The sequence below is a fragment of the Corythoichthys intestinalis genome, chromosome 6 (assembly GCF_030265065.1).
Source record: "Corythoichthys intestinalis isolate RoL2023-P3 chromosome 6, ASM3026506v1, whole genome shotgun sequence".
NCBI lineage: Eukaryota > Metazoa > Chordata > Actinopteri > Syngnathiformes > Syngnathidae > Corythoichthys > Corythoichthys intestinalis.
Window position 1 is genome coordinate 38,833,425 of NC_080400.1, and position 27,390 is coordinate 38,860,814.

A 27,390-nucleotide genomic window follows, 5' to 3' on the forward strand; every position below is an offset into this window, starting at 1 on the left:
CCTTACTGTTTGCTTCTTTCTTTAATCATTTCATTAATTCCTTCTGTTCTTTTTCTTTTTTTTTGCAGGTACAGGATACCTTCTTTTCTTGTGCTAGTTCTTTATTCTACTTTATACTGAATTTATTTTAGTAAGTTTTTAGGGTCTTAGATAAGTAATTTTCATTATTTCATATCTAATCATTGGCTGTCATTGACAACGATAATGATTTAAAGTGCGTATGACACCAAAAAGCATGTTTATGTCATATTTCACGTGTGTTTTATGCTCCTTAATGAAATTGACCGCTTGGATGTGTGTGGAAGCAATCATTTTATATATTCAATTTTGAATCCCGCCCCATGAAAATGAGTGACTTCCTGGATTGAGGACAAAAGCAAGTGTGACGTCACCTGGGTTAGCATTTCACAATTCAGCTTTGCTTCATAGCATGCAGATGGACTGCGGATTCAGCTGATTTTGCGGATTAATTTGTTTATTTTTTGCATCACGCCAGCCAGACGGCTGCAGGCTTTTGTAGCTGCACCAGGGAGAGGCGTGTGAGCCTTTTCGGGTTTCAGAAAGTTCCCGTTCACCCCAAGATCGGCCAAAACAAGTGTGCGACAACTTAGGGACCATTGGACTTACGAGGAAGTGAGTAAATATAGTATTTTATATTATGTCAAATACTGGGATCATGGCACACGTTTTAATACAGAGGTGGCTTGCATGTTGTGGCTGACATGCTCCTTGTCCACCAAGAATGCCACTCGGCCGACGACTGGCAGCTTGTCACACATCCCCCCGCCGGGAGAGTGTTATACTCAGCTTATTGCCTTCTTTGTGTGCCCGGTGCCTTGTCAAATTTTCCACCCAATCAGAAATTGCAACTTTATGTCAAAAATGGCCATGAATACAGTAATTACAAAGTAAACACTACAAACTTTCTTTAAAGAAGCTATTTACTTACGTTTGATCATGGCCAGACATGTAGAAAAGTTCTCAGACACATCCTATCATGTTAGCTGCACAACAACTGCAAGTTGTTCTCACTGTTCTTTGCCGTGTAGTTATGCATTCATTTACGCCATATTCGTGTTGACAATGCGGCAGCTACGCTCTCTTCCGACGTCGGCCAGTTTGTCCGGCAGTAATTCTCCAGCTGCTTCCCCCGGCAAACATGCTCTCCTCCCGCAGCAGGGGACGAGCTGTAACTTGCTCGCCGCCGGGCTGGTTGCCAATCGGCGAAGACAATCGACAACCTCGCCATCGTGTGACATGATCCCAGGCAGTTTTGAGTAATTTTTCGCTTCGAAGGCCGAGAATAGACTTTGAAACATCACTCGGTTTGGGTTAACATGTCGGCTAGCTGTCACGCCTCCTTGTTTGTTTACGCTCTCCGAAGCTGGGGCAGGGAACTGACAAATCCGAACTAATTCCGGTGGCATAAAATATCGTTCGGGAGGTGCGACAGCTAAGCCTGTCGCAAAATGCAATAATTCCATTTATCGCACGGTAAATGAAAATGAAGGCAGTAATTTTCCCGCTGCGATTTTTCGCCTCACGTGCGTGCGTGCATGTGCGTGCAGCAGATGTGCGGCGGACGTGCTGTTAAAAGTTCGGCTTCCTTGTTACCAAAAGCGCAATATGCTGTGATGAGGATTCAGTGTTAGTGGGTATGTTCGTTTTACACATTTGAACCTAGCCTAAGGCTACGTTCATACTACAGGTCTTAATGCATCAATCCGATTTTTTCGTGTTTTTCCGACTCGAGTGAGACATTAACTTGACGGTCTGAACATGTCAAGTCGCATAGAACTGGACCATGTGAAATCCGATCTGGGTCACTGTCGTATGTGGTCTACATCCGATCTCAGCCACATTTTTCCAGAATGTGGTTGGAGGTCTGAACTTTAAAGTCTCCGGAATCGGAATTCATGCAGCAATGACATCACCGAATCGAAAGCGGCAGGCAGGACGGGAGCGATGTAGCTGTGCCTTAGCTTCTAGCTTGAACTCTGCTTTTATGCACAAAGCGGGCTTGAACATGGTCATAAAAAATAAATGAAGAAAAGGATAAGCCTGACAATTATCGATTTTAATTCTATGCGCTAAGGGTGTAACGGTACATGTAATAGTACTGAACCATTTCGGTACGTGGTAGTCGGTTCTGAACAGACGCGTACCGAACGAGTTTCTGACGTAATATAACCCTTACTTTTTCGAGGCTGTGAGTCGATCGGGTTACAGTTTCTTTGTGTAGATTATATCTACTCCGTCTTCTCTACTATAATGAGGACCACCACGGTAGGACAGTCCAGAAACGTCAACGGCGAGACAACGTGGCCACCGCGAGAACACAGTGAAACACGGGCATTAGAATCAGCCAGTGCACACCAGTCACAGTGCAGCCGCGTGATAGATGCGTCCCGGAAGCGGCTAAACGCGACGCACGCGAAAAGAACAGCAGAGTTTATTATTTGACGCGAGACGCGGCCCTCCTGTGTCAATACTACTAGCTAGGATCGAGCCGGAAGTCACTCGTGTAATAATACGGTGAATCCGGTCGATTTTCAAACTAATATGCAATCGTAACCTACTTTTTGAGTCCATCAGATCTCTTGAGTGATAGATCAGGGCACAGTTGACTTGTCTTTGTTGATTTACTGCTGTCTTCTCTGCTATAATAATTAGTGTTGCACCGATACCATTTTTTGGCCCCGATACCGATACCTGGCTGTGCAGTATCGGCCGATACCGATACCAACACGGCCCGTGTTCAATACAAAACCTTCCTACCACAACAAAACAAGTAGGAACTAATATTCACATAGGAACTTAAATTATACAACATAAAATATACAATATAAATGAATACTACATCACATTTGTAAAATATAAACACATAACAAATAATAGCCCATTTAAATAAAATAAATTGAAATGAGCTAAAACACCTGTAATTAAATAATAAGAATAATACACACATCCTGCTTACACAATTAAATTTATTAATTTCTGTGTGGCGCTTTAACTTGAGAAAATCCACCAATAAAGCTTTTGAAAACCATTCATAAGGGGAAAAAATTATTCATTGAGGCATTTCATTTGTAAAATACATGTTAAAATCTTTGTCATTGGGATTGTTTTTCTCTTTAGCACAGGACTTCTTTTTTCTTCTTTCTTTCAGAAAGAAAGCTGACCAATACGCGTGGTCTGAAAGGCAAATTGTTGTTGGATTATCTTTAAATACCCACTACTTTTTGAGCAGAATTCTCGCTTTTTATAGGCTAATGTTCCTATTGTTGAAAGCACAAAAGTGTGTAATAAACAACTAGCACATTTATATTTTGCATTTTTATTTTTTTACTGTACCGAAAATGAACCGAACCGCGACTTCAAAACCGAGGTACGTACCAAACCGAGATTTTTGTGTACCGTTACACCCCTAGTATGCGCTAAATGAGCAATATTTCAGTATTGTTTACATGGCCGAGACGGGGCAAATTGACACACCCACATCATGTCAACCACACCAGTCAAGGCTTATGTGCTTGCGTGTATGCGTTCTATCAGTCCATATAAACTTTGAATAAACGACTAAACGGGGATTATTAATGTCTGTTATTTGTGTCATCTATTTGGAAATCAAAATATGATCACCCTGGAATGACATACAGCTAGAATGTGTAATTTGGTTTTATGCTTCTGCGCATGCAGTCACTTTGCTGAGCGCATCTCGAATTAGTGCGTATGCGTGATACTTGAACGGGCTCCATGGACAAAGGCAGTCTGAACGGGCACGTAAAAAAAACAGACATGTGCATTAAGACCTGCAGTATGAACCTAGCCTTAGTGAAGCCAAATTTTTGTTACTGCTACTTAATTAATCTATTTTTCTCTGTTGTTGTTGAAGTGCAATTGTTTGTGTTACTACAACTTTATACCACTGTGCCTAAATGCTTAAGTTATTAAAGTGCAATTTTATCTTTCCTTGAAAAAGACATTTATTCTCTGTTTCTGTGCGGTATTGATATTGTTGTCTTTTACTTAAAAGAGGCATGGTCTATTGTTTTTAGTTGGGATTTCTTAAAGTATTTTTTAATTTAAAAGTAAACGTTTATTGCGTTTAAATGGGTGTACTTAATATTACTTAGTATTATTAATATACACTTTATTCTTACTGTGTTATTGTAAATTGGTTAAAAAAATGTCTTGGGAGGCGCAATTATATCGCATATGACAATAATATATGAGAGAATTTATCGCCCACTAAAATTTGCTATCGCGACAGGCCTAGCGACAGCAAAGCTGAAGTCGACAATTTTGACCATTATGGAATAATTTTGCCATGTCGTACTGAATAATGCATTTTTAATATTTCATATTCCATTTAGCACAAGACTTATTTGTCATGACCATACCACTTATTTAGCCATTGGGGAAAAATACTTCAATAAAAAGAACATCCTGTAAAAATATTGGAGTAGAGACACTGAAACAACTACATTTTGCGGCTCTCTTCGTCACATTTTCCTAATTCTGGATAATTAACCCCTCAATGGGCTGAATTCTAAATCAGATGAAACCATTACCCTGCGGACATCATCCTCCTGTTGGGGACGCTAGAGCCCTATAATGGTAGGCGTGGCTAAACAGCAGATTAAAAGACTAATTTCTCTTCATCTGCGCTTCGCCGAATTGTTGCATATAGTCGATTCGTCTCAAAATATGATTCTAATTCACATAATAATGGTGTAAATGGTGTTATACTTATATAGCGCTTTTCCACCTTTCAAGGCGCTCAAAGAGCTTTACACTATCTCGCCATCCACCTACTGGTGACACAGCACCAGGAGCAACATAGGGTTAAGTATTTTGCTCAAGGACACTTAGGCAAGTTCATCAGGGCGGAGAATTGAACCCAAGACCTCTGGGTTGGGGGACAACTACTCTACCACTGAGCCACGCCACCCCATAATGCCATTTAAGACTTTTTTTTCTCCTGCCGTAGGCACTTTAACGGCTATATTAATACAGTAAATGTGACTTGAGGAGTAGTTGCAGACGTGTATAATTGCATAATTTGTGCGCTTTAAACATCTAACTTAGTTACTTTTTTCAAATCAAATTATTTCTCACACTAACAGGTCATAAATGTTCAGAAAACTTAAGAATTAGATGCTAAAGTCAACCTTTATAAATAGACAAATTTTTCATTTAGGATAAGTAAGAGATACATGCTGTATTTCATGTCTTGAATAATTGCGTGTTGGAATTTATTTAACATCGAATAGACTATGGTCACTTTTAATGTAATACAGTGGTACTTAAAGATAAGAAATTAACTCATTCCAGATTGGCTTTCGTATAATGAATCATGTTTTACATGTAAATTGCCTAATTCGTTCCAAGCGCTACTAAAACACCACATGAAATTTTACAAACAGGGTTAAACCAGAATAAAACAAGAGCCAAACACATTCAAATCATTCAGTGTGCCTAACCTAACCGTTAATACCAGTCATGAAGTTGATAATAGAACATAATGCAAAGAAAAATAATAAATACCAAAATGTGGAATCTTATCTTTCAAGTGAGGGTGATGTCCGAAAGCAAAAGTGATACCAAAAGGCCAAAAGGAGAGCAGGTTCTTGGTACTGAGCATTATGGGAAAGATTCTGACCAATAGGCCAGCAGGATCTTATGCTGCGGTCATGTCCTCTGATTGCTTGTCTTTATGAGAGTCCTCATAGCGCAAGTATTTCTGTCATTTTGGTGTTTGAACTACAGCCTATACATATTCTATGTAAACAATAGTATTGATGAGAGAGAATATTTATGATTCAGCAAAAATGTGTGTCAATCTCTGGATTTGGTTGTCAAGATAGAAAATAATACGTGTTTGCCATGACAAATACCACATGATAATTGTTTTACATTTCAACATATGAGTCATTATGTTGTGGTGAAAAAATGCCGAAGTGGGAGATTTGAAAGTAAGAATAGGCATTTGCTGATGACACAAGTGTGTATGTGTGGGGGGATAGCCGGCCGGCGTGTATGCAAGAGGAGGCGGAGCCAAACAGGAAGCGATGAGGTCATAGCTAAAGTAGGCAAGGGGTGGGGGTTTGGTGGAGGAGGGCAGACTGGAGGGGATGAGCTCAGCTGCAGAGGCGTACGTTTGCTCGCCTCTCGCCCTCCCAGAGCAGCTTCAGCTTTCTGATCGCTGTGACCGCTGCCTGGTTGCGTGTACGTGTTGTGCACTGTGGCTGACTGTTCTCATTAGAATGCACTAGAAGAGCACAGAGACGCCGGCTGCGGGTGGCTGACATGGTGGGAGACTTGTTTCTCTGGAGCTTCTGCTGTCTTAGACTGTGGAAAAGAGAAAAGAAGGTGAGTGTGAGTCCTGGTGCTGATGCGGATGATGTGAAGTACGCATGCGGTAGGAGAAGGAAAAGCTTAACGTGTTTTGCCGGCTTCTGTGTGCACTTCCGTCCATCTTTTCTGTCTTTTTAATTTGAAGCCGATTCTGCTTAGCTGCAGAATGTGTGTCATATAAATGTGGGTCACTTTAATGCTGTGTATAAAGCTCTCCTCTTGGAGAGGCGCTTAAGGCGTTTTCATGTAAAACTGATGGGCCATGGCACAGTGGCACTATTTTTAGAAAGAATTGATGTCCTGATTGTACTAGCATTCTTGAGTTGTCATGTTTAACCAGCATCTTTACCATGCCACTGCATTACGGGTGTGATTTGTAGAGTGACACAGAATAGGCTAAATACATTACCTGGGTCTTTAAAACCCAGCCTGAATGCATTATGCTTCTATACTCTTAGGGGCAGAAGGGGATTTTCAGTCTGAGCGTCAATGTAACCTACTGTCCTTGCTCAGGCCTTCATCCTAATTGTATTTGCCCAAATAATGTAGCTCTGAAGTCTACCATTACCTCTCATTCGAAGGCCTTATCTTGGTCATATTCGGGTGGTTTATGCAGGAAATGGTGTCGACACATTTGTCAACCTCGACTGAGCTCTAGCTCTTCCTGTAAGGAATATTTGTTAGCTTTAAATGTGTTTTTTTGGCTGTGCTATCAAGATTATGACGTTATCAAGGTGGCAAGCCCAGAAACAGACCGGTTCCGTGAGTTTCGTACTGGACTTTTGTTTAGCTATAGTGGTCAAAATTCATTACAGTGAATTGAAGCACTTTAACTTATTAAACCCATTGAGAAACATTGTGTCCACTGTTGATGTGAGGTCATTGTCTTCCATATTTATAGCAACACTGTCTGTTGCTAATGGACAGGAACTCTAGATAAGGTCATCTTGTTCATAAATTCACTCTTACAATACAACATTGAAATATAATTTGTTCATTTACCATTACAAAGGGCATTTTCAAACTGGAAATGTTTGACCTCTGCAGGAAGTGTATTGTTAATAAAAAGAAATCACTCAATGTCAACACTGTTTGCTAACAATATGGTGGAGGTTTCCAGAATCTCCCAATTTTGTAGGACCCACATTTTGCACTCAGGTCAAGTCGACTTCATTGCTGTTTTTTGTTTTACTGACAGTAAAATTAATGAAATTGTGTGCATAAGATATGATTTTCATGATAGAATAATGAGAAGTGTGCACAAGCAAGTCAAGACAATGATTAACTTGCACAGACTTACCATTTACAAAATTGATTGATCCTGGTTCATTTTGTCGTACTTGAATACAAACTGGTCAGAGACGTTCAACTCCAAACATTTCCTTTAAAGCCTCATATTGGTCGAAGTTTTGTCCTTTTCAAGACCTCAATTAACTTTTGCCTCTAGATACAGTACACTTTATGCATAAAAGTGGACTTTTGTTATTGGGAACATACATTAGTGGCTATTCATATCTCAGATCATCTTTTTTGACTGAATGAATAGAAACGTCATTAATCTGGCCCCTTTAAAAAAATAACCTACAAATATTTGTTATATATTGTCTAATAAGAAAATAACAAGCCACAGTTTTGATTGCAATAAAAGCATATAGTTATATCACTAATTGGTAAAACGTAAAAATTTTCTAATGTTTTTGCATCATGATTTTATGCTATAATTCATTATGCTGCTCTGCATGCAGTATTTTTTTTTTGTTGATAAACGGCCATGAATTTTGTGTTGTGCTGTTTTAAAATATGAATTTGATTGTAACAACCTTCTTGTTTTCCCTTTTGTAATAAACTTAATCTAGCATGGTTCAATAACATTACTTTAATTTTTATACTATAAAAAAAAAATTTTCTCTCTCCATTTGAACCCTGCAGCTTTTCTAACGAAGTCGATCTATTTATGATTTTTATTTTTTTTTAAACGAATGTGGTTCATGCTTTCTTGTTAAATAGAAAAAAATACATAAAAATGAGTCCCATGCTTTCTGGTTAAAAAAAAAAAAAAAATCTTTTTCTATCATGCGCCATGGCCAAGATTAAGTTGCCACCTGGGTGCGTTCAAAGTATCTAACCTAATGACTAGAGCAAATGTTCCATAATAACAACACTTTTAGATTGCCGTGTGTATCCACGCATGCTTGGTCTCCAACACACGCTCGGAGTAGATTCTCCAAGTCGCATTCTTAACTTATGTTGCGTTGCGAAAACTTGGTTTAAGAATTGTTTTTTTTCATGTGCATGGCGACTCGTTGTCAAGAGAGCACCGTTGGTGTCACTACAGAATAAACTAACCATGCATTACCATAAGACTAACCTTGGACTGTTAGAATTGTTTTTTGGTTTTTTTTTTTTACAAAATGGATATCCAAATTTCGCCACAACACGGCTCTCAGGTATGACAAAGATTGCCAGCCGCTTCGTCGTATTTAATCAAAAGCTGTTATTGATATATAGGGCTTGATTTAATGCTGTATGCTGCTACAGAAGAATGATTTCAGCTTCACCATGGATGCTAACACTCAACAGCCGTTTTCAAGCAGCACTCAGAGGACTTTATTGCTGGTTAAGTTTCTGTCTGATGCTGGTTAAGTTTATGTCTGATGCTTGATGCCATTACAGAAGAACAGTTTTGGACTACCCGTGGGTGTTTAAGGAGGACGAAAAGTCATAGTCTGCTACAAAAAGATCTTTTGTGAGGACTTTGTCCGCTTCAAGTTTAGAGTGCAAAGTAAAGTGAATTTTATTTTTTATTCTTTGTAGTTTTATGATCTGTTTGTTTTGTTTTGTTTTGTTTTGTTTTGTTTTGTTTTTTAAGTGTTTTTATGGTTTCATACTGCCTCTTAGAACATGAGTGGGACTTGTGGCTTCTGGTTCCCCCAGGTGACAGGACACTGCATACAGTGTATCACAAAAGTGAGTACACTCCTCGTCGCACTTCTGCAGATATTTAAGTACATGTTTTCATGGGAAAACACAGACAAAATGACACTTTGAGACAATGAAAAGTAGTCTGTGTGCAGCTTATATAATAGTTAATTTATTTCCCCCTCAAAATAACTCAAAATATAGCCATTAATATCTAAACCCCGGCAATAAAAGTGAGTACACCGCATGGGAACTAATCCATGTGCCTTGTTGACATGTGTTCAGCAAACTGTTTGCGGGCTTTTTTGTGTACCGTCTTCAGAAGAGGTTTCTTCCTGGGGTGACAGCCATGCACACCAATTTGATGTAGAGTGTGGCGTGTGGTCTGAGCACTAACAGGCTGACACCCCCCCCCCCCACCACCACTCTTCAATCTCTGCAGCAATGCTGACAGCACTCCTGTAACGAGTCACATGACATTTTGGAGGGAAAATGACAAGCAGTACTCAATTTCGACATTTAGGGATGTACGTAGTTGCCATGCGGTGTACTCACTTTTGTTGCCAGGGGTTTAGATGTTAATGGCTATATTTTGAATTATTTTGGGAGGAAAATAAATTAACTCTATTATATAAGCTGCACACAAACTACTTTTCACTGTGTCATTTTGGCAATGTTGTTCCATGAAAAGATATACCTAAATATCTGCAGAAATGTGAGGGGTGTACTCACTTTTGTGATACACTGTATGAATGAAAATGTGTGGGTTTTTTTTTTTTTTTGTGAAATTTGAGTGGAGTGCTCTATCTCATGTCGAGATTGCATTCGTTTGGTTCATGGTTAAATACAGAATATGTATTTCTTGTAATTTTATTTAATTTTACTGTATGTTAAAATTCAACTGGAAGTCTCTAGACAAAATTTCAGCAAAGTGACATGTATCTGGGAAAAAAAGTATGCTCGTTAGGTAACTGTGAAAGACAGGAACATGAACAACATTATTGGGCGTATGTTACTGGTGAGTGTATTCAAATAAAAACCAAACAAATTTTGCCTGATATCACTTGAGCCATTTTTTACAAAGTAGCATGTCCAAAGTTCATGTGTATGGCTGACCTGCATTGCAAAAACTGAAATTTATTTTAACTCAGAAAAATATAATCAATACTGTATTATACTGCCCTTACAGACTACTTACTCAGATGTGCTGCCTTTTGAGGGTCAGTAAATGTTGACAATGTAATAAGCAAGACAATGACATCAACTTGTCCTGTGACATAAAGTTCTGCAAGAAAATCAATTGCAAAATAAGAAGTTTCCCTTAGAACCCACAAAATAGTTCAACATGCTCCCAGGGATGCATTTGGTCACAGTTTGTTGTTGTGTGGTTGGAGCCATAATACCTCATGGTTGTCAGACGTAAGTACTCGGAGACTCCAAACCATGATGAGATCATTCAAAGTTGATATAATTCAGCAGCCTGACCACAGACATAAACTAGCTCATTTAGTAAAAATGTGATGGGATTTTTTTTTTCTTTCATACATGTGATGTTTGTTGAATCTGTCTTTTCAGAGTTGCAACAGTCACATGGTTGACACATCACATGGGGAGTAGAGCTTTTATTTGCAAATTTATAACAGCTTCATTTGACTCGTATTTCTCTCAAGCATTAATATCTTCCTCCTTTATAATTGCCACCTTGGGGCGGATGTGTTTCCTAAACCATAACGACAGCAGCTGTCGTCTATCATATGTGGTTTTAGTGTATATATGTGTGTGTGTGTGTTTAAGCAAATGGCAGCGGTGGTGTCATATTGTGCGTAGCACACACCCTTTTCATCCCCGTCCAGCTGTCCTCTCTTCTTCCTGTTTCCAATTTGGCTGCACAAACACACGGGTCATGTTTCCACCACAACACAGACACCACATTGATGTTACGTTCATTTCCTGCTTTAGGGCTCGGTGATATGGCCTAAATTCTTTTACTTTTTTTCATCTAAAATTTGATTTACAATTGTTTTCAAATTTTTTTCTCTACCCCCAACATGTTTAAGGACAATACAAATAAAAGATAGAGTAACCTCAAAACAAGTTTCACCCATTCTAGGGCATTCGTTGAAAACACTTTACTAGCACTAAGTGAACGTTTGTTCATTTGCCCCTCCCTTAGAATACGTCTCTATTTTTTATTTTCCTTGTATGCTCTTTATTTTTAATTGTATTTATTCATTAAAGTATTTTATTAAAAAAAAAAAAAAAAATTGAGATCCAGTGAATGTATATGTAGACAGCACTGTTTGGGTCATGGAGTTGATGTAAAAGTAAAAGTGTTTGTAGCAAATGTTAATATTGTGGCCGACATAAGCCAAAATATGCAAGATTTTTATGGATTTTTGGATTTAATTACCAAAAATAGCCACTTGCCCTATATAGGGTTTAAATTAAGTAAAATGTTGAACCAAGGTAAAGTAAATGAAATGCAGTCTTAGATATCAATTTCTCCCTCCCAAATTGTGCTGTCAGCCCCCAAATACAGTAACACAATGTTATAGTAATACCTATACAAAGAAGCTCATTCTCATAGAACAAACTTTTGAGTGAATGGTCGCTTAAAAATAATAATCAACAACAAAGTAATGAATCATCTACAAAAAAAAAAAAAAAAAAAAAAAAACCTCATGAATTAAAAAAATATATATATTTCTCGTCCAATCCTATCCTTACCCATGATAAATTATTCCAACTCTTTGGTCATAATTTTCATTTTTTACTATTCTTTTTTTTTTTACTTGTATGACTCCTTTATTCTAGTGTTTTCATAATTTCTAAATGTGTGATATGGCATTTACATCACTGGCCAGTGACACAAATTACTAGTAGGCTAAATGGATGCTGTTTGATATTAATATAAGTATTTTGTTCAGTGGTCATTTTATTTTATTTTTTAATTTTGACCTGTTCAGGTTTATATTTTAGTTTAGAGATGACATTCGGTGGGCTTTTAGTATCCACTAATATCCATTAACCGACTATTGCTCTGTTGCCAATTGTGTGTGTTTCTGTTGTCAGTGCTGTTCCCCCAGGAGGGTGGGGTACTGGGCAGGAGGCATGTGGCTGTGGACATTGATTTAATTGATTCTACTTGCAATGACGCTGCCCATATTTCCTCTTCTTTGTCTCCGGATTCTCCATTTTGTTTCAGTTCATAATGTTATTTATTGCAGGGAAATGTTACCAAAATGTTTAATGAAAGGTATTTTTGGCAAAAAAAATGCATCTCCATAGTATTTTTTGCCATCTAAAGTGAACACAAAAACATTTTTTACTTAATGAAATTGAATCACGTAATGCATTGTCTATTCTCCCAATGGTTGTCAAGAGACTGCCTGTCCTAAGAAAGTACTTTTTCAATATAGCTCATAAAATGTGTTTTAGACTTAAGTTTCAGCTTTTCTTTGGCACTTGGAGGAAATTAAAGCCAACCTCATGTTTAATTATGGCAGCGTCATCCATGCATTAATTCATTTCTCGAGCCAGTTATCCTCACGAGGGTGGCGGGGGGTGGTGGAGCCCATCCCAGCTACTTTAACAATGAGCAGTAGGCCGGGTACACCCTGAATCATTTGTTAGCCAATCGCATTATGGCAGTGTCAGTCTATTTAATACAGTTTAGCATGGATAGGAAAAAAATCCCTGGAATAATTTAATAGAGTCAATATGGATATCCGATGTTGACCTCCACTTAATCAATGACACAAGCAAAGACTTCATGTGTAATTTTAAACGTGGTCTGAAATTGCATCAAATGTCGGTCTCTTCATATTTTGTGATTTATTTTGTGAGTGAATTTAATTTGTATGAACAAATGAAATCTGCAGAGGGAACAAATTGATTAATGTCCTAATTGCTGGCTCTGTTTTTAGCTCTAACTCAATTATATCCCTTTTTGCACAACTGCCCTAAAGCTCACTAAGAGATCTGGCATGAACAGACCTAATCTACCAGACCTTGCCCTACTTCTCACAATAGCCACAAGCCTTCTGTTATTTTCTTGTGCAGAAAACTGGTGTATCTTACAATTTTTTCTCTCCATTTTTCTCTATCACAGGTCGCAGGGGAGCAGAAGTATCACCCTGAATGCTTCACCTGTCTTAACTGCAGGACTTTTATCGGTGATGGAGACACATACGCTCTAGTGGAGAGATCCAAACTCTACTGGTGAGCACTGACCTTTGTAATCAAGTTTTTTGTTCTGAATCTGATGACAGCTTGGCGGACAATTGGTTCCCATGTCCGCTTCATAAATATTTGAGCAGAGATGGGTAGTAGCACATTACATTTACTCCATTACATTTACTTGAGTAACCTTTTGAGAAAAAAATACGTTTAGTTGAGTAGATTTGTGCAGAAAAAACTTCGGGCTACACTAGTCGTTACATTTTTCTTCTTTATTGTACATATTAGATTTTACTTTTTTTTTTTCAGAGACGCTAACAGTGCCGCTACCAGTTTCATCAATGAGAAACTTGTAGCAATAATCACATGACTCCATTAAACTAATCAGTTACAAAGCTTGCCCTTCTATGATCACGCTGGCCTGTTCAATCACCTGACCACTTTAAAGCACCGTAAAAAAATTAGGTATTTGACATAGAGCGCTGCCGGTAACATGTCCCGGAAGCGCGTTTTTACCTCTACCCCAGTTTTTTTATTTTGCACCGATTGACCACCGGAAAACCGGAGAGAGGATCCTCTTAGTTTCATATTTGGAAATATGTTTTCTCCACTTGAGGGCACTCACGCTCTTTCGACGATTGATGCTTCATTACTGTATTTTTTTTTCTCCTGCCAGAATTAACTGATTTTCTTCTGTATTTCTTTTGCTTAGTATGTTTATGTAGTAGGTTAGTCTTCTTCTTCTTCAAAGTACAGTTGTACCTTGACATACGATTGCTTCGACACACGATCTTTTTGACATTCGATGTAAAATTTGACTCTCCATTTGTTTCTACATCCGACAACATGCTCGAAATACGACGATTTATGACAGCGCCACAGTTTCTTTGTTTTGCCGAAAGACGGATTTTCTTGCAAGAGAAATCAACATGGGTTGCAAGAATGTTAGTGCAGGTGGTGAAAAAGGAAAAAAGATTATAGAAAAATATGTGCATGGTGTGTGCATCCGTGAACTGGTTTGACAATAAGGCCCGTAGAATGTCGATCTGACGGTCCTCCTCCGACCTAAGTTCACCAGTTAAGGTGACAATTATTATTGTGGTAACATCACCAAAGAAATCGGCAGCTTCGTCAGGTTTCTAATATTTCTTCCATCAACTTGTGCAACACAACATGCGTATTGTGCGCTACAGTTTACGCCAGCAACAAAACATTAAAAAGGAAAATAAAACAACCGCACTCTCTATCTCACCATCACGTCAGCTACGCGGTGCGTTCAGGTACAGCAAAAAACGTCTGCCACATTAGAACCCAATTTGTTACGTTATTACAGGAATTATTATTATGTTATTATTCCAATTTATATTTCTTTTTTTTTTTTTTTGCTATGTATAATTGCCATTTGTAATAGTACAAGCAGTATTTATTAAGGATTTAGTGTAGGTTTTCGGGGTGTGGAACGAATTAATCGAAATACAAAGAATTCATATGGGAAAATCCTGAAAACCATTTTGACTTACAAACAAGGTCCTGGAACGAATTAACTTCGTATGTAGAGGTACCACTGTATAATAATAACAGTTAATATAGATAACTTTGTGCTGTGAAAAAAAAAATCCCATTGCTTAAAAAATATATATATATATATCAAACATCGTCAGCAGTTACTTACAATGTTACTCATTACGTCAGTATCATTTTCATAAAACTTTTTTATTTGTACTTGAGTACATTTTATGGATGACTACGTTTATCCATGTTATTTTGAAGTAACGCTACTCTTACTTGAGTAAAATTTTTGGCTACTCTACCCACCTCCGGTTATGAGGTTCCGGGTTGAAATTTTTACCCTGGAGGTTCAATGTGCTCAAAGTAGGGTAGGATAACCCATCTGTGCTTCATATTTAAACAGTTGACGAAAACATGGATATCTATTGTTTTTCGGCAATCAGTCGCAATAGGGATGTCCCGATCCGATCTTGTGATCGGGAATCAGGCCGATTGCGCCATTTTTCAGAGGATCGGAATTGGGTGAAAAGTGAAAAGGGTCGGGGTTTTTAATTAAAAAATATATATTAATGTTTTTCTGCATCATGCTCGTACAGCGCCACTCCCTCCTGCTAAGAAATGGTGACAAACTGTCCAGGGCAGCTTGCGTGTGGTACTTAAAGTTACCAATGATTGACAGGTTTGTAGCTTTGATCTTGCCAGAGAAAGCACAGATGTGTCAATCATCGTTAAACTTGCAGCCCAGTCATAAGTGTACTGTGGCAACTCATTATGTAAGTGAGAGGCTGTTCTCAGCAGCGTGAGCGTCAAAGCGTCAGTGGACTTAAGTGTACTCACTCAATGAAGCGATTAATAAAGACAAGCATTTTTCTATGTTGTTCTTCTTTAAAACTAATTCACATTATAAAGGCAGCACGGTGGGACAGTAACATGTTTGGAATGTTTGTCCCAAAAAAAAAAAAAATTGGTATCCCATCGGGACTCTGTATCAGCAGATTCTCAATCAGGTGACTTGGACTCGGGTGTAAAAATAGGCGATCGGGACATCGCTAGTCACAACACTGAGTATACATGCACATGTATCAAATAATACACAATTTCAAATATGTTGTGGTGACTTTTCATATGCCCCATGAAAAGTTGGGACACATGAGTTGCCTTACTGAGTTGGTCTGATAATTCTGTGTCACACTTTATTTTTTTTAAGATCATTATCTTTCTAATGGCATAATTTTGGAAAGAGTTCTGACATTGCATCGAAATGGACTTCAAAAGTGGTCAACATGTTTTGACTGCTGAGTGGTTATAATGCTACTCAAATTGTGGTTAGTGGCCAACTTTCTAAAGTGCCCCCAGATTGTATTTTACCGACTGCAGTTACAAACTAAAAAAAAAAAAAATCTTTTTGAAAAGTGCCCGAAAACCTCAAATAACGAGCAGTAAACGAAAGGAAATTAAATAAAGATTTTTTTTTTTAATGACCTATTAAAGTTACTGCTTGAGCACACACACGCTTTATAATCAGGAAGACTTACAAAGAATTTGACGTTTTTGAGTTCTGTTTTGAGTCTTCAATACTTTTTAAAAGACACTTTTCACTTTTGTGACGTTTGAAAAAGAACCATTCTGCATGAGTCATCTAGACACTGTTTAGATGTGGTTGTAATTGAATTTGCAGTTTGACCACCACTTTAATTTGCCTCAGAGGCATTTGGTATATATGTCATAGTGCTTGTTGTGAGCTTGGCTTGCTTTGTGGTTGCGTGAGTGTGGCTTTTGTAAATCTTAGGTTTAAAAAAAACTTATCCAGCGGTATCAAATGAAACATTACAGTCATGTCCATGAATACTGGGACATTAACAAAATTTTCAGTGTTTTGCATCAGCTGAGCGGCCAGTTTAAAAAGTAGAAGGCACAAATATAAACTGTTCTAATTCCTGCACCTTTCACCTTTTTTAAATGTTAATAATGTTAAGTTACTGTTAAGCCGAAAGTTAGTTAAACCACATCTTGTGATTTCATTATGATGTTAGCATCGAAAAAAAGGGAGGATTTATGCATTTAAAATTAAACTGTAAGTGTCATTGTTTGGGCGGGGGGGGTTGACATTGAGTCACCCTTGATGGAGAATTCTGTATAGCTGAATATTTTTTTCTGCCTCCCTCCAGTGGTCACTGTTATTACGACACCATCGTCACCCCCGTGTCACTGCCAGACTCGCCATGTTCGCGGATCCCTCACACGGTCACGCTAGTGTCGATACCCGCCTCCGCTGAGGGTACCAACGGGCGTCGGGGGAGGGGCTTCTCTGTGGCAATCGACCAGCCGCTAAGCCCCAATGAAGACCACAGTCCTGAACTCGGACGCACGGTCAGGGTGTCTCAGTGAGTCGCAAGTCCATGTTTTTGAAAAGACAATGATGACGGAATGAAGACTAGAGATTTAGCAGCGCCACAAAGGCTGGAGAGAGAGGAGAGAAAAGATTGTATTAAGATAACAAGCTTTAGACCAAATAAAGCTGAACAATCCTCCTTGCTTTCTACAAATGTATTTTGTTTCCCATCCTCCAGGGTGGATTCTGACTGCATCAGTCCAGATGTGAAGAATTCTATCCATGTCGGGGACAGAATCCTAGAAATCAATGGGACGCCTATTCACAATGTTCCTTTGGATGAGGTATGCACCACATAGCGTACAAACTGAAAGTCCATAGACAAACAACAGAGAAGTGCATTGAATGTACTGCATGACTGCTTTCCCCACATAACAGCAACTTTGATTGTAATTTCTGATTTCTGTCAGATCGACCTGCTCATTCAGGAGACGAGTCGGCTTCTCCAGCTCACCATCGAACACGACCCTCACAGTCGGGTGCAAGAGGCCAGCCCTTCCGATGTTGGCGAGCAGGTGGACGGACCCCTATCTCCGCCATTGTCTGGGGGGCTCTGTTCCACTCTCCCCATTCTGCCTATCACACAACCACCTAACCCCGACATCAGTAATCTGAAATCACGCCTTGTCACGTAAGATGTTTTTGACTTCACTTTCTCATTTATAGCATAGCGATTTATAGCTTGATACTGACAAATTTCGTGTGAAATTATTTGTGCTAAATTTTACGGGAAACTTGACTGCGTTTTGTTTACGTTACTCATGTTTAAGCAAAGGCCCATTTTTTGTTAGGGGCTACGAAGGGAATCAATGGTTCATCAATAGGTTTCCTCAATTCTGTCAGTCCACCCCAGGGCAGCTCTGGCTACAATATTAACTTATCACTATCTAGTGTAGAGTTTAAAAACGATGCAATGTACAGCATCTTTTAGAGTCCGGAAAAGCACGATTTTTTATTGGAAAGCTAATGCCCAGTTTTGATTGGCACTGGAAAGAAGTATCAATTTATTTCCCCAAATGAGCAATATAATCCTCAGATATTGGGAACACCTGCCTACTAAAATCACAATAAACAATGAGACTCTTTTTTTTTTTTTTTTTTTTTTTTTTTTAAGCAGAATTTTCAATCAAGTTTTTATGTTGGCCCTCATTACTTATTACACACTCATAAAAATACCAAACTTTCAAATGCTCAATAATGAATGTTTCCAGGCGGAGCTACAGCATTGATAAGTCGCCAAGCTCCAGTAAAGCTACGTCCCCTATCTCACCGAGAAAAGACATCAATCGCTCCGAATCGCTTCGGGTCGTCTCCAATCGGACTCACCGCATCTTTCGCCCCTCTGACCTCATCCATGGAGAAGTGCTTGGAAAAGGCTGCTTCGGACAGGCCATCAAGGTACGTTTGAAACTACTTGTTAGAAATGTAGCACATTTTACTGAGTTTGACCAGATGGTGTTTTCCAGTCCTAAAAAGGATGGGGTTCTTGCCCTGGAATTATCCCATGTTGGGTCAAAAAATCTCATCTTACATGTGCATATGCTGTTAAAAAAAAAAAGAAAAAGAATACAGTGGAGCTGTAATTCCAGTTGTTCTTGATTCCAGGTGACCCACAGGGAGACTGGAGAGGTAATGGTGATGAAAGAACTGATTCGCTTTGACGACGAGACGCAAAGAACATTCCTGAAAGAGGTGAGTGGATGTGAATGTCCTCCCTTCCTTTACTATCTACAATAAATGTTTGTCTTCACCTCTGATTGCAAAAATGGCAGTAGTGTCGTCATTTCACAACGGGCGGATCCAAGTCGCAGAAGGTTATTATTGAAATAATAGCCATAAATGTGCTTGGTGATAAGGTCCAGCCACTATGATGACAGGAGGTGTTGTCCTATGAGGTCTACATGTTAATGTTAGAGCCAAAGAACAGAGGATGGAAGGATCCACCTAGAATAATATCCGGATGTGGCTGACAGGAGGAAGTGGGATGCTCTAATGCAGCTTCATCAGATTTCTTCAACTGACGAAACAGACTGGTGCCACCCAGAGGCAACAAATGAAACTTACATTGACTTTGTCAATTATGAATTAAAATTGGCACATTCTCTATGCAATAAAAATGTACTTGTTTCAATATAGATCCAAACAAAATAAAGGTCTCTGAATAGATTGAGACCATAATTCTAACAATATAGGCTGTAAAATTCATGCTTTCAACAGCTTCAATAACCCTGTCATTCAGCTTAGAATTTTTTTTATTCATTGTTCAGTTGTTCGGAAGTGATCCTCTCTAAGAGTTGAACAGACAGACTATCATGATAGAGAATATAACTATTTCTCATTTGACTTGTTTGTGTGCAGGGTTTATAACCAATCTATTTAATTTATTTGCTTGAAATGCTGTTAGAGGGTTGGGCACCCTTTTAATTTGGAAATCGATTTCCACATTTGGCACGGTGGCTAAGTGGTTAGCACATCCCGGGCTCCGGCCTTCCTGTGTGGAGTTTGCATGTTCACCCCGTGCCTGCGTGGGTTTTCTCCGGGGACTCCAGTTTCCTTTCCTCCCACATCCCAGAAACATGCGTTGTATGAGCGTGTGCGTGAATGGTTGTATGTCCCATTGTGCCCTGCGATTGGCTGGCAACCAATTCAGGGTGTACCCCGCCTACTGCCCGTAGTTAGCTGGGATAGGCTCCAACACCTCTGCGACCCTTGTGAGGAAAAGAGGCATGGACAAATCTTGAGAATCTGTGACATTCTTGGGGTTTACTTTTAACACACTGGAGTATATACATATTATTTTAACACAGTATGTGTACAGTGTATATAGGTGATGGATGTGATTCGTGAGAGCCCCACTCATGTAGGACTTATGACATCACAAATAGAATTGTTCATTGGTTTGGGAAGCACATCGGAAATCCAAAATTGTCAAAGAGCACTTTACTGTATGTAACAAGACATCTGAATTGCTGCTGTTACATCACAAGTAAAAAAAACTTTGTGTGATGTCTCGTCAGGTGAAGGTCATGCGTTGCTTGGATCACCCCAATGTGCTCAAGTTCATTGGCGTCCTCTACAAAGACAAGCGACTGAATTTCATTGCAGAGTACATAAAGGGAGGCACATTAAGGGACATCATCAAGAAAATGGTGAGAGCATTTTGGAGAGATTTTAATTGTTTGCATTTTTCAGGGTTGAGTAAACCAAAGTGAAGGTTTATCTGCAATACCTAACAGTGAATTTCCTTTCCCAGGATAGCAACTATCCTTGGAACCAGCGTGTCAGTTTTGCCAAGGACATAGCTGCTGGGATGGTGAGTTATACAACCATCCCAACATTGCTTGAATACCATCGAACACTACAAATATTTTCTTTTTTATCTGTCATGTAGTCGTATCTGCATTCCATGAACATCATCCACCGAGACCTGAACTCTCACAACTGTCTTGTCCGGGAGGTAGGACCCCTTTTGTATTTTAAACAGCATGTTTTCTTAGCACTTTCAACACGGTAGCTCAGCCACTTGCAAAAATAAGGCTGAGCTTTGTTTACACAAGCTGCACTGCACATCTAATGTTCCACTCTTAAAGTTTAACTCCTTCAGAGAACAAATAACCCTCTTGTAAAGGTTCCATTTCAAGCAACTTATTGCAGCGTAATACAGTCATGTGAAAAAATTGTGACACCCCATTAAATATTCAGTTCTTTATTAAGAAATGTTCACATATCCATGTCTGATCTTGTTTTTCTTCATCTCTGGAAAAGAAAATGATTTAATTGCAGGTAAAAAGCAAAAAAATTACATTGTTTTACTCATTTAACTAAATACATTAAAAATGCATATTCTAACAGGACACTCTACCACCTCATAGCTGGTATTACCCCCCCCTTGGCTGAAATAACTTCAGTCAGAGCTTTTTTTTAGCCATCTACTAGTCTTTGACATCGGTCTGAAGAAAGTTTGCCCCACTCCTCAACGCAGAATACTTTCAGCTGTGACAGCTGTGAAATGTTTGTGGGGTTTCTTGCATGTACAGCCCGTTTCAAGTCACCCCACAACATCTCCATGGGATTAAGATCTGGGCTTTGACTCGGCCAATCCAGGACTCTCCATTTCTTCCTTTTCAGCCAGTCCTTGGTAGATTAACTGGTATGTTCTGGGTCATTGTCATGTTGCAGGGTCTAGTTTCGCTTCAGCCTTAATTTTTTCACAGATGATCTCACATGTTTCTCAAGCACCTTCTGATACACGATAGAATTCATTGTGGATTCTATTATGTTGAGCTGGCCAGGTCCTGCTGTAGCAAAGCATTCCCAACCCATGACACTTCCACGTCCATGCTTCACACTTGGTAGGTGGTTCTTTTCCTGGAATGCTGTATTGGGTTTACGCCAAACATGTCCTCTGTTCTGGTGTCCAAATAATTCAGATTTTAGAATCATCTGTCCAAAGAACATTATTCCAGAAAACCTACTCTTGGTCTACATTCACTCTGGCCTTCATGTTCCTCGTTAAACTTGTAAAGTCTCTTTCTGAATGTAGAGGCATGCACTTTCACATCAACAGTAGCAAGAGCCTGCTGTAGGTCCAGTGATGACATTTTAGGGTTTTTGGAGACTTCTTTTAGCATCTCGCGGTCTGCTCTCGGGGTGAACTTGCTTGGACGGCAAGACCATGGCATGTTGGCAGTTGTTTTGAATGTCCTCCATTTGTAGACTATTTTCCGGAAAGTGGAATGGCTTATCTTATATTCTTTTGAGATCTTTTGAAATCCCTTACAAGGCTCATAAGCGTCTACAATCTTCTTTTTGAAGGCCTCAGACAGCTCCTATCATCTCACCATGGTGTTTTCTCTCACTTCAACAGTCAGGGGCACACCAAACTAAATGTGAGTTTTAAATAAGGCAAGCCTCCTTCAAAACACTAGGCCATGGCCACCTGACGTTATAGACCGGTGTGTGATTTTGGCCTTTTTAAGTGGGATTGAATGTGGGGGTATCCTAATTTATTCCTCAATAGAAATTGCATTTATTTAAAATTACATTTTACTGAAAGTTAGGAAATAACTTTTTTTTTTTTTTTCAGTTTTAATTTTTTAGTTCAATTACTTGAATCTTTCTAAGATTGTTAAAACTAAGATTGTTAAAATTAATATTAAATATCCATATGACCAAATATGTTAGAAAACACAAAGGCCTCCATCGGGTGTCCTAATTTTTTCACATGACTGTATACATTACATGGACTTGATGTTTTTTATTTCTTCAACAAAACTTTCCAGTGCTGGTGAATATTTAATAGAGGATATTTTTGTGTTTCTGAAGAACAACACAGTTGTGGTGGCAGATTTTGGGTTGGCGAGGCTTATGGTAGACGACAAACTCGAAGAGAAGTTTTCGCAGGGTAAACTGCCAGGTTTGAAGAAGCCCGATCGTAGGAAGAGGTACACGGTGGTGGGGAACCCCTATTGGATGGCTCCTGAAATGATCCACGGTATGACTGCAAGGAAACATACAGTATGCATGTAGTATGCATAATTCTGTCAAAGGTTTATTTCAGTATAAAAATGAATCTCTAATAATGACTAAATCTATTTTTGTCATTTTGCCTTCCCAGGAAAGAGTTATGACGAGAGGGTGGACATTTTCTCATTTGGGATTATGCTATGCGAGGTGAGTCATTCTAGCGTTGTTGTCTTTTGGTGGCTGCAATGAGATAAGGGGAGGCCGTTTTAATATTTAAAGTTAATTTATGTACATAGTGTCAGTCTCTTTGAGGGCACAAACTATTGTCCATCCATTCATTTTCTACCTGTTGAGGAATACAGTGAGTTTGCACACCAACAAGTGGAATCGAGAGGGATTGTGTTACAATTGCAGGTGCATTCAAATGTACTGATACACACGATCACCAGTTGTACAGAAAATATAGATGTTATATTAATATGAAAGTTTTGTTTCTTCCAGAGCAAATAAATACACTTTATTTTCTCCATAAATTTAAAAATGCAATTTAAGTAATAGATTTTCATACTGTCTAAAGATAGTCTAATAAAGAAATGGAAACATTTTTCACTTTATACCTCTTCTGCCAAGTATTCATACCCATAAACCCATGTTACCGTGTTAAAATGCATCACAAGCCTAATTGTTTCATGCCTAATTCAACTTATAGGTCTAATGTTTTGTAATACACATTTTTAAAAAGGCATGTCATGCCGCAGCTTTTCCAATTTACTCAATTAAATGAACTTGACCCTGTGTGAAAAGCTGTAAAGAAATTAACAGGTCTTTGGAAATTGCTAAAACATGACTTAATGGTGAACAAATGAACATTGGCTACATTTTAAGCGCTTGCTCAGAATTTTTCGGCAATATTTCTTTGGTAATTGCTAAAACATGACTTCATGGTGAACAAATAAACATTGGCCACATTTTAAGCGCTTTGCTTTTTAGCAATTTCCAAAGACCTGTAAAATATCTGCTGGCGATCAATATAGCTGGTGGTTTTGTGAGTCCTTGGCCTCACTCCATTTAACCTAATCTGGGCACAGTTCAGTTGCTCTAAGACTGCAAGAAATCACAGTTCCAACAGGATGACGAGGAACTTATCTTCATGTGGTTACTGCTAGGCAAGCAAAATGCAGCTATGGTCTGTTGGAAACAATCAGCTTTGGTCTGGAGGTTTTATTTGCTCTTAGCTGGAAAAGGGCAGGATTCTTTTTTTTCTGCTCACCCTTGTTTTGTGTCTTTTCAGATCATTGGCCGGGTCAATGCTGACCCAGACTACCTCCCCAGGGCGGTGGACTTTGGATTGAACGTGTCGGGCTTCCTTGAGCACTACTGTCCCCCTGATTGTCCTACGGCATTCTTCCCTATTGCTGCTATGTGCTGTGACCTTGACGCTGATAAACGGTCAGATACCACATGTAAAGGGACAGTCGAACTAAATATAGATACATTTCTCACGTTTCTTTAAAATCCCTTTAAGTTTGAAAAGTGACTGTTCCTTTTCAATCTGTAGCCCGGCTTTCTCCAAACTGGAGGAATGGTTGGAGAACTTGAAGATGCACCTGGACATGGGTCTCCCTCTCGTGTCTGAAGTGGAGCAGCTCCACAAGGCCTTCTGGGAGAACAATATCGTCACGAGGCCTGAGAATGGCCTACACATCCACCCTGAACAGCCAGAGTGAGGCCGGACAAGACAGGAGAGGGTCCAGGTGACGATTTGCTCCCTGTGGTGAAAGAGTCATGTATTGTAACTCTTCACTACACCTCAAGTAGATGTAATGCAGCTTGGCTCAGGCCGAACGAGTAGACTCAGGGGAAGAACGTGAAAAGCCGGAAAAGCCAAAATCTGAAAAGCCACTTGTTCAAGGGGAGCCACATGGTCAAAGTCCGGTAGAGAGACTTTGACCATGAGAGCTTATTCTGCTGCACATGATGCTTCCGTAGAGCATGACGTATGCAATAAGCATCCATCTTTCTAGTCATAACTCAGCTCTTGTATAATGTAGATTTACATTTTCAGTTACAAGCGTGAGCATATATGTTTATGTCGCTGAAGCAGCAAAAAAAAAAAAACAGGGCGATCTTAAAGTTTAGGAGTAAGGACCCTACATTGTGCACATGTAGAGCGTCCTGCTTTGTCACAAAACATGTACAAAAAGCCAGCTGGATTTCAAAATATCTTTAGCATCGCTGACTAGAGTGCATGCATGTACATTTTGGTTTCATTCTTATTCATAATGTCCCAAAAACTTATAATGCTGATTGTGTAGCACTGATTCAACTGTGAGATACACACAAAGACACACAATCACACATGAACATGGTTATGGCTAAAAAATGTTAGTTGTTTGCCTCCCTCCCTGGTAATGTGGCATCTTAAATATTCCAATGTGCTCTTGTGTACATACGCGGCAGCTTTGTAAATGTGTTTAATATTGTAAATGTAAAGACATATTTTCTCTACGTATTTACATCATTGCCATATTTTTATTGGCCGAGCTGACTGAAAATTGTGGCGATCGAAAAGTTTTGACTGCAGTGTACGGGGGTCAGCAGTTGATAGACAATTTTTGCTCCTCTATTTGATCTCAATGTGTTACAATGTGTCATCTGGTGGTTGATTACGCCAGTAAAACACCCTTAAAATTATGAATTGAAAGCGTTAGTGATGTATACTGTATACAGTATATCTTTATTGTTCATATTAATAATACCAAATATTGGCTCATAGTACATTTTCACTCACTCTGTTTACATGTACATTCTGTCTGTAAATATCTATTTATACTGTGTGTCTTTACACATCTGTATTTCAGTCTATGTCCGTTGCAGTAATGTGCACAATGGCACGGCTTTGGAAATAATGATTGCTTCCACAAATTTCTCACCCGCACCTTTCCAATCTTTTGGCTGTAAACTTAAAATTGGTTTATTTCTAGCATATGTTTTTCACAAGATGCATGGTAAACATGCTATAGATGATCTGCCTTCTAAGCCTGAATATTGTGATGTTAAAAAACATTTTTAAGTAGATATTAAAAAACAGCATCTGTTTATATATGCCACTCAAACCACTGAAATCTTTTGTATAGATTTTCATTTGCACTATATTAACCAAATGGCTGGTTAAAGCCATGTTGTTGTTTTTTTTTATTTCCTTCTTTGGGCTACTTGTGATAATAAGGAAGTAATATTGGTTCAGGTTGATATAACGATGCAAGACAGTGGTTGAGCCTTTTAAAATGTAACACTCAGAAAAAGCCATCCTCATGATGTCAAACTGGACTTCACTGGTGAAACATTTTGCACATTTCATGCGCCTTTTTGATTGAACCTAATCCATATGTGGTGACCATTTAGAGTGTACAATTTAGATTTTTAATAACAAGCATGTCCAGTTTGAAAGCTCCAGAGGATACTTTTCCTGTTTGCTTCTCTGACGGTGTGATGTCTGTCCCAGCTCTGCTTGCTGCCTTGCTTTAGTGGTCCTTTGTCAACAGTGTTGTGTGGAGTGTCTGATGATTTGCCTGCAAAAACACTGACCAGTAGTCTTTTCACCCAAAGCAGTCCTTAACCTTCAACTTCTCTCCTTTGGCTCAGGGCCGTCATTTCCTGGTGTAGAAGTCAATCCACAACACAGTAGTAACAGACGTAAAGAGCATGCGATTACTTTATAGCCTGCTATTCCAAACTGCTTATTCATAGCAAACCATTCCGCGGTTATGTGATACTAGTGTACATGTTACTCTTAATTCCAGTGTGAGCCATATGAGCATGTTGATGATGTCTCAGTGAGGACGATGCGATGATCTATTAGAATGTTGCCGCAGCACTTCTTTGCAAAGGATCAATACCTCTGATCAATGCTGTGCCTTTGTTGTAAGCTAGCCTTGCCAACGACTTGAAAAATGACCTGATTTCCTGATTTTATTTTTTATGTATCATATGTGCAAGCCTGATTTCAGTGGACTGAATATCATTGCTGATGACAGTTTGTGTAAGATTTTCTTCTTGTCCTTTCATATTTATATTTTCCTGAGCTTCACTCTCTTTTGATATTTTAATAATATAGTCTTCTGTTGTCTTATTTAATTTTTACACAAGCTGTGAAAACAATTCTGCACTTTAAATCCTATACGTGAACATTCGGACTCTTGAGACGACGAGTGTTTTGTTTTCTTTTTACTTTTTGTCACGGCTGAAAAATAAAATTGTTGCTCCTGAAAGAAAACACTCTGTGTTAATTTAATGATTACACATTAAAGTTGTCTACACTGTGTTAATTTAATGATTACACTTTTAAGATGTCTACACACAAGATGTAATACTGTAGTTATAAAATTCAAACTACTCGTTTTTTAAAGGAAAGTGGGCTTAGTTGTGCCGGAGGGAAGTAATGCCACCACTGTTATCCAGAAAACAGAAAATGTTAACCACTTTATTCTTGCGAAGTCGTTGCACTCATCCTGCAAAAGAAGGGAGACACAGATAAGCACATTTAAATTCACAAAATGTTTTTT

At 38.8% G+C, this 27,390-nt stretch overlaps 1 protein-coding gene across 4 annotated transcripts in view; it reads left to right on the forward strand.

The window, feature by feature from the left end:
- Positions 1 to 27,101, forward strand: part of limk1a (LIM domain kinase 1a) — an 82,235-nt gene extending 55,134 nt beyond the window's left edge. For 3 of the 4 annotated variants that reach the window (XM_057838787.1, XM_057838788.1, XM_057838789.1), the window contains 13 exons: positions 13,391 to 13,500; positions 17,136 to 17,351; positions 17,538 to 17,643; positions 17,770 to 17,990; positions 18,571 to 18,757; positions 18,965 to 19,051; positions 20,377 to 20,508; positions 20,613 to 20,672; positions 20,751 to 20,816; positions 22,685 to 22,853; positions 22,977 to 23,032; positions 24,117 to 24,274; positions 24,384 to 27,101. In XM_057838787.1, the coding sequence (XP_057694770.1) occupies positions 13,391 to 13,500; positions 17,136 to 17,351; positions 17,538 to 17,643; positions 17,770 to 17,990; positions 18,571 to 18,757; positions 18,965 to 19,051; positions 20,377 to 20,508; positions 20,613 to 20,672; positions 20,751 to 20,816; positions 22,685 to 22,853; positions 22,977 to 23,032; positions 24,117 to 24,274; positions 24,384 to 24,552 (1,737 nt within the window). In that variant the 3' untranslated portion in view covers positions 24,553 to 27,101. Of the gene's footprint in view, positions 1 to 6,158; positions 6,376 to 13,390; positions 13,501 to 17,135; positions 17,352 to 17,537; positions 17,644 to 17,769; positions 17,991 to 18,570; positions 18,758 to 18,964; positions 19,052 to 20,376; positions 20,509 to 20,612; positions 20,673 to 20,750; positions 20,817 to 22,684; positions 22,854 to 22,976; positions 23,033 to 24,116; positions 24,275 to 24,383 lie in introns of those variants that run through there. The other variant, XM_057838790.1, reaches the window with a different exon arrangement.
- The last annotated feature ends 289 nt before the right edge of the window (positions 27,102 to 27,390 follow it).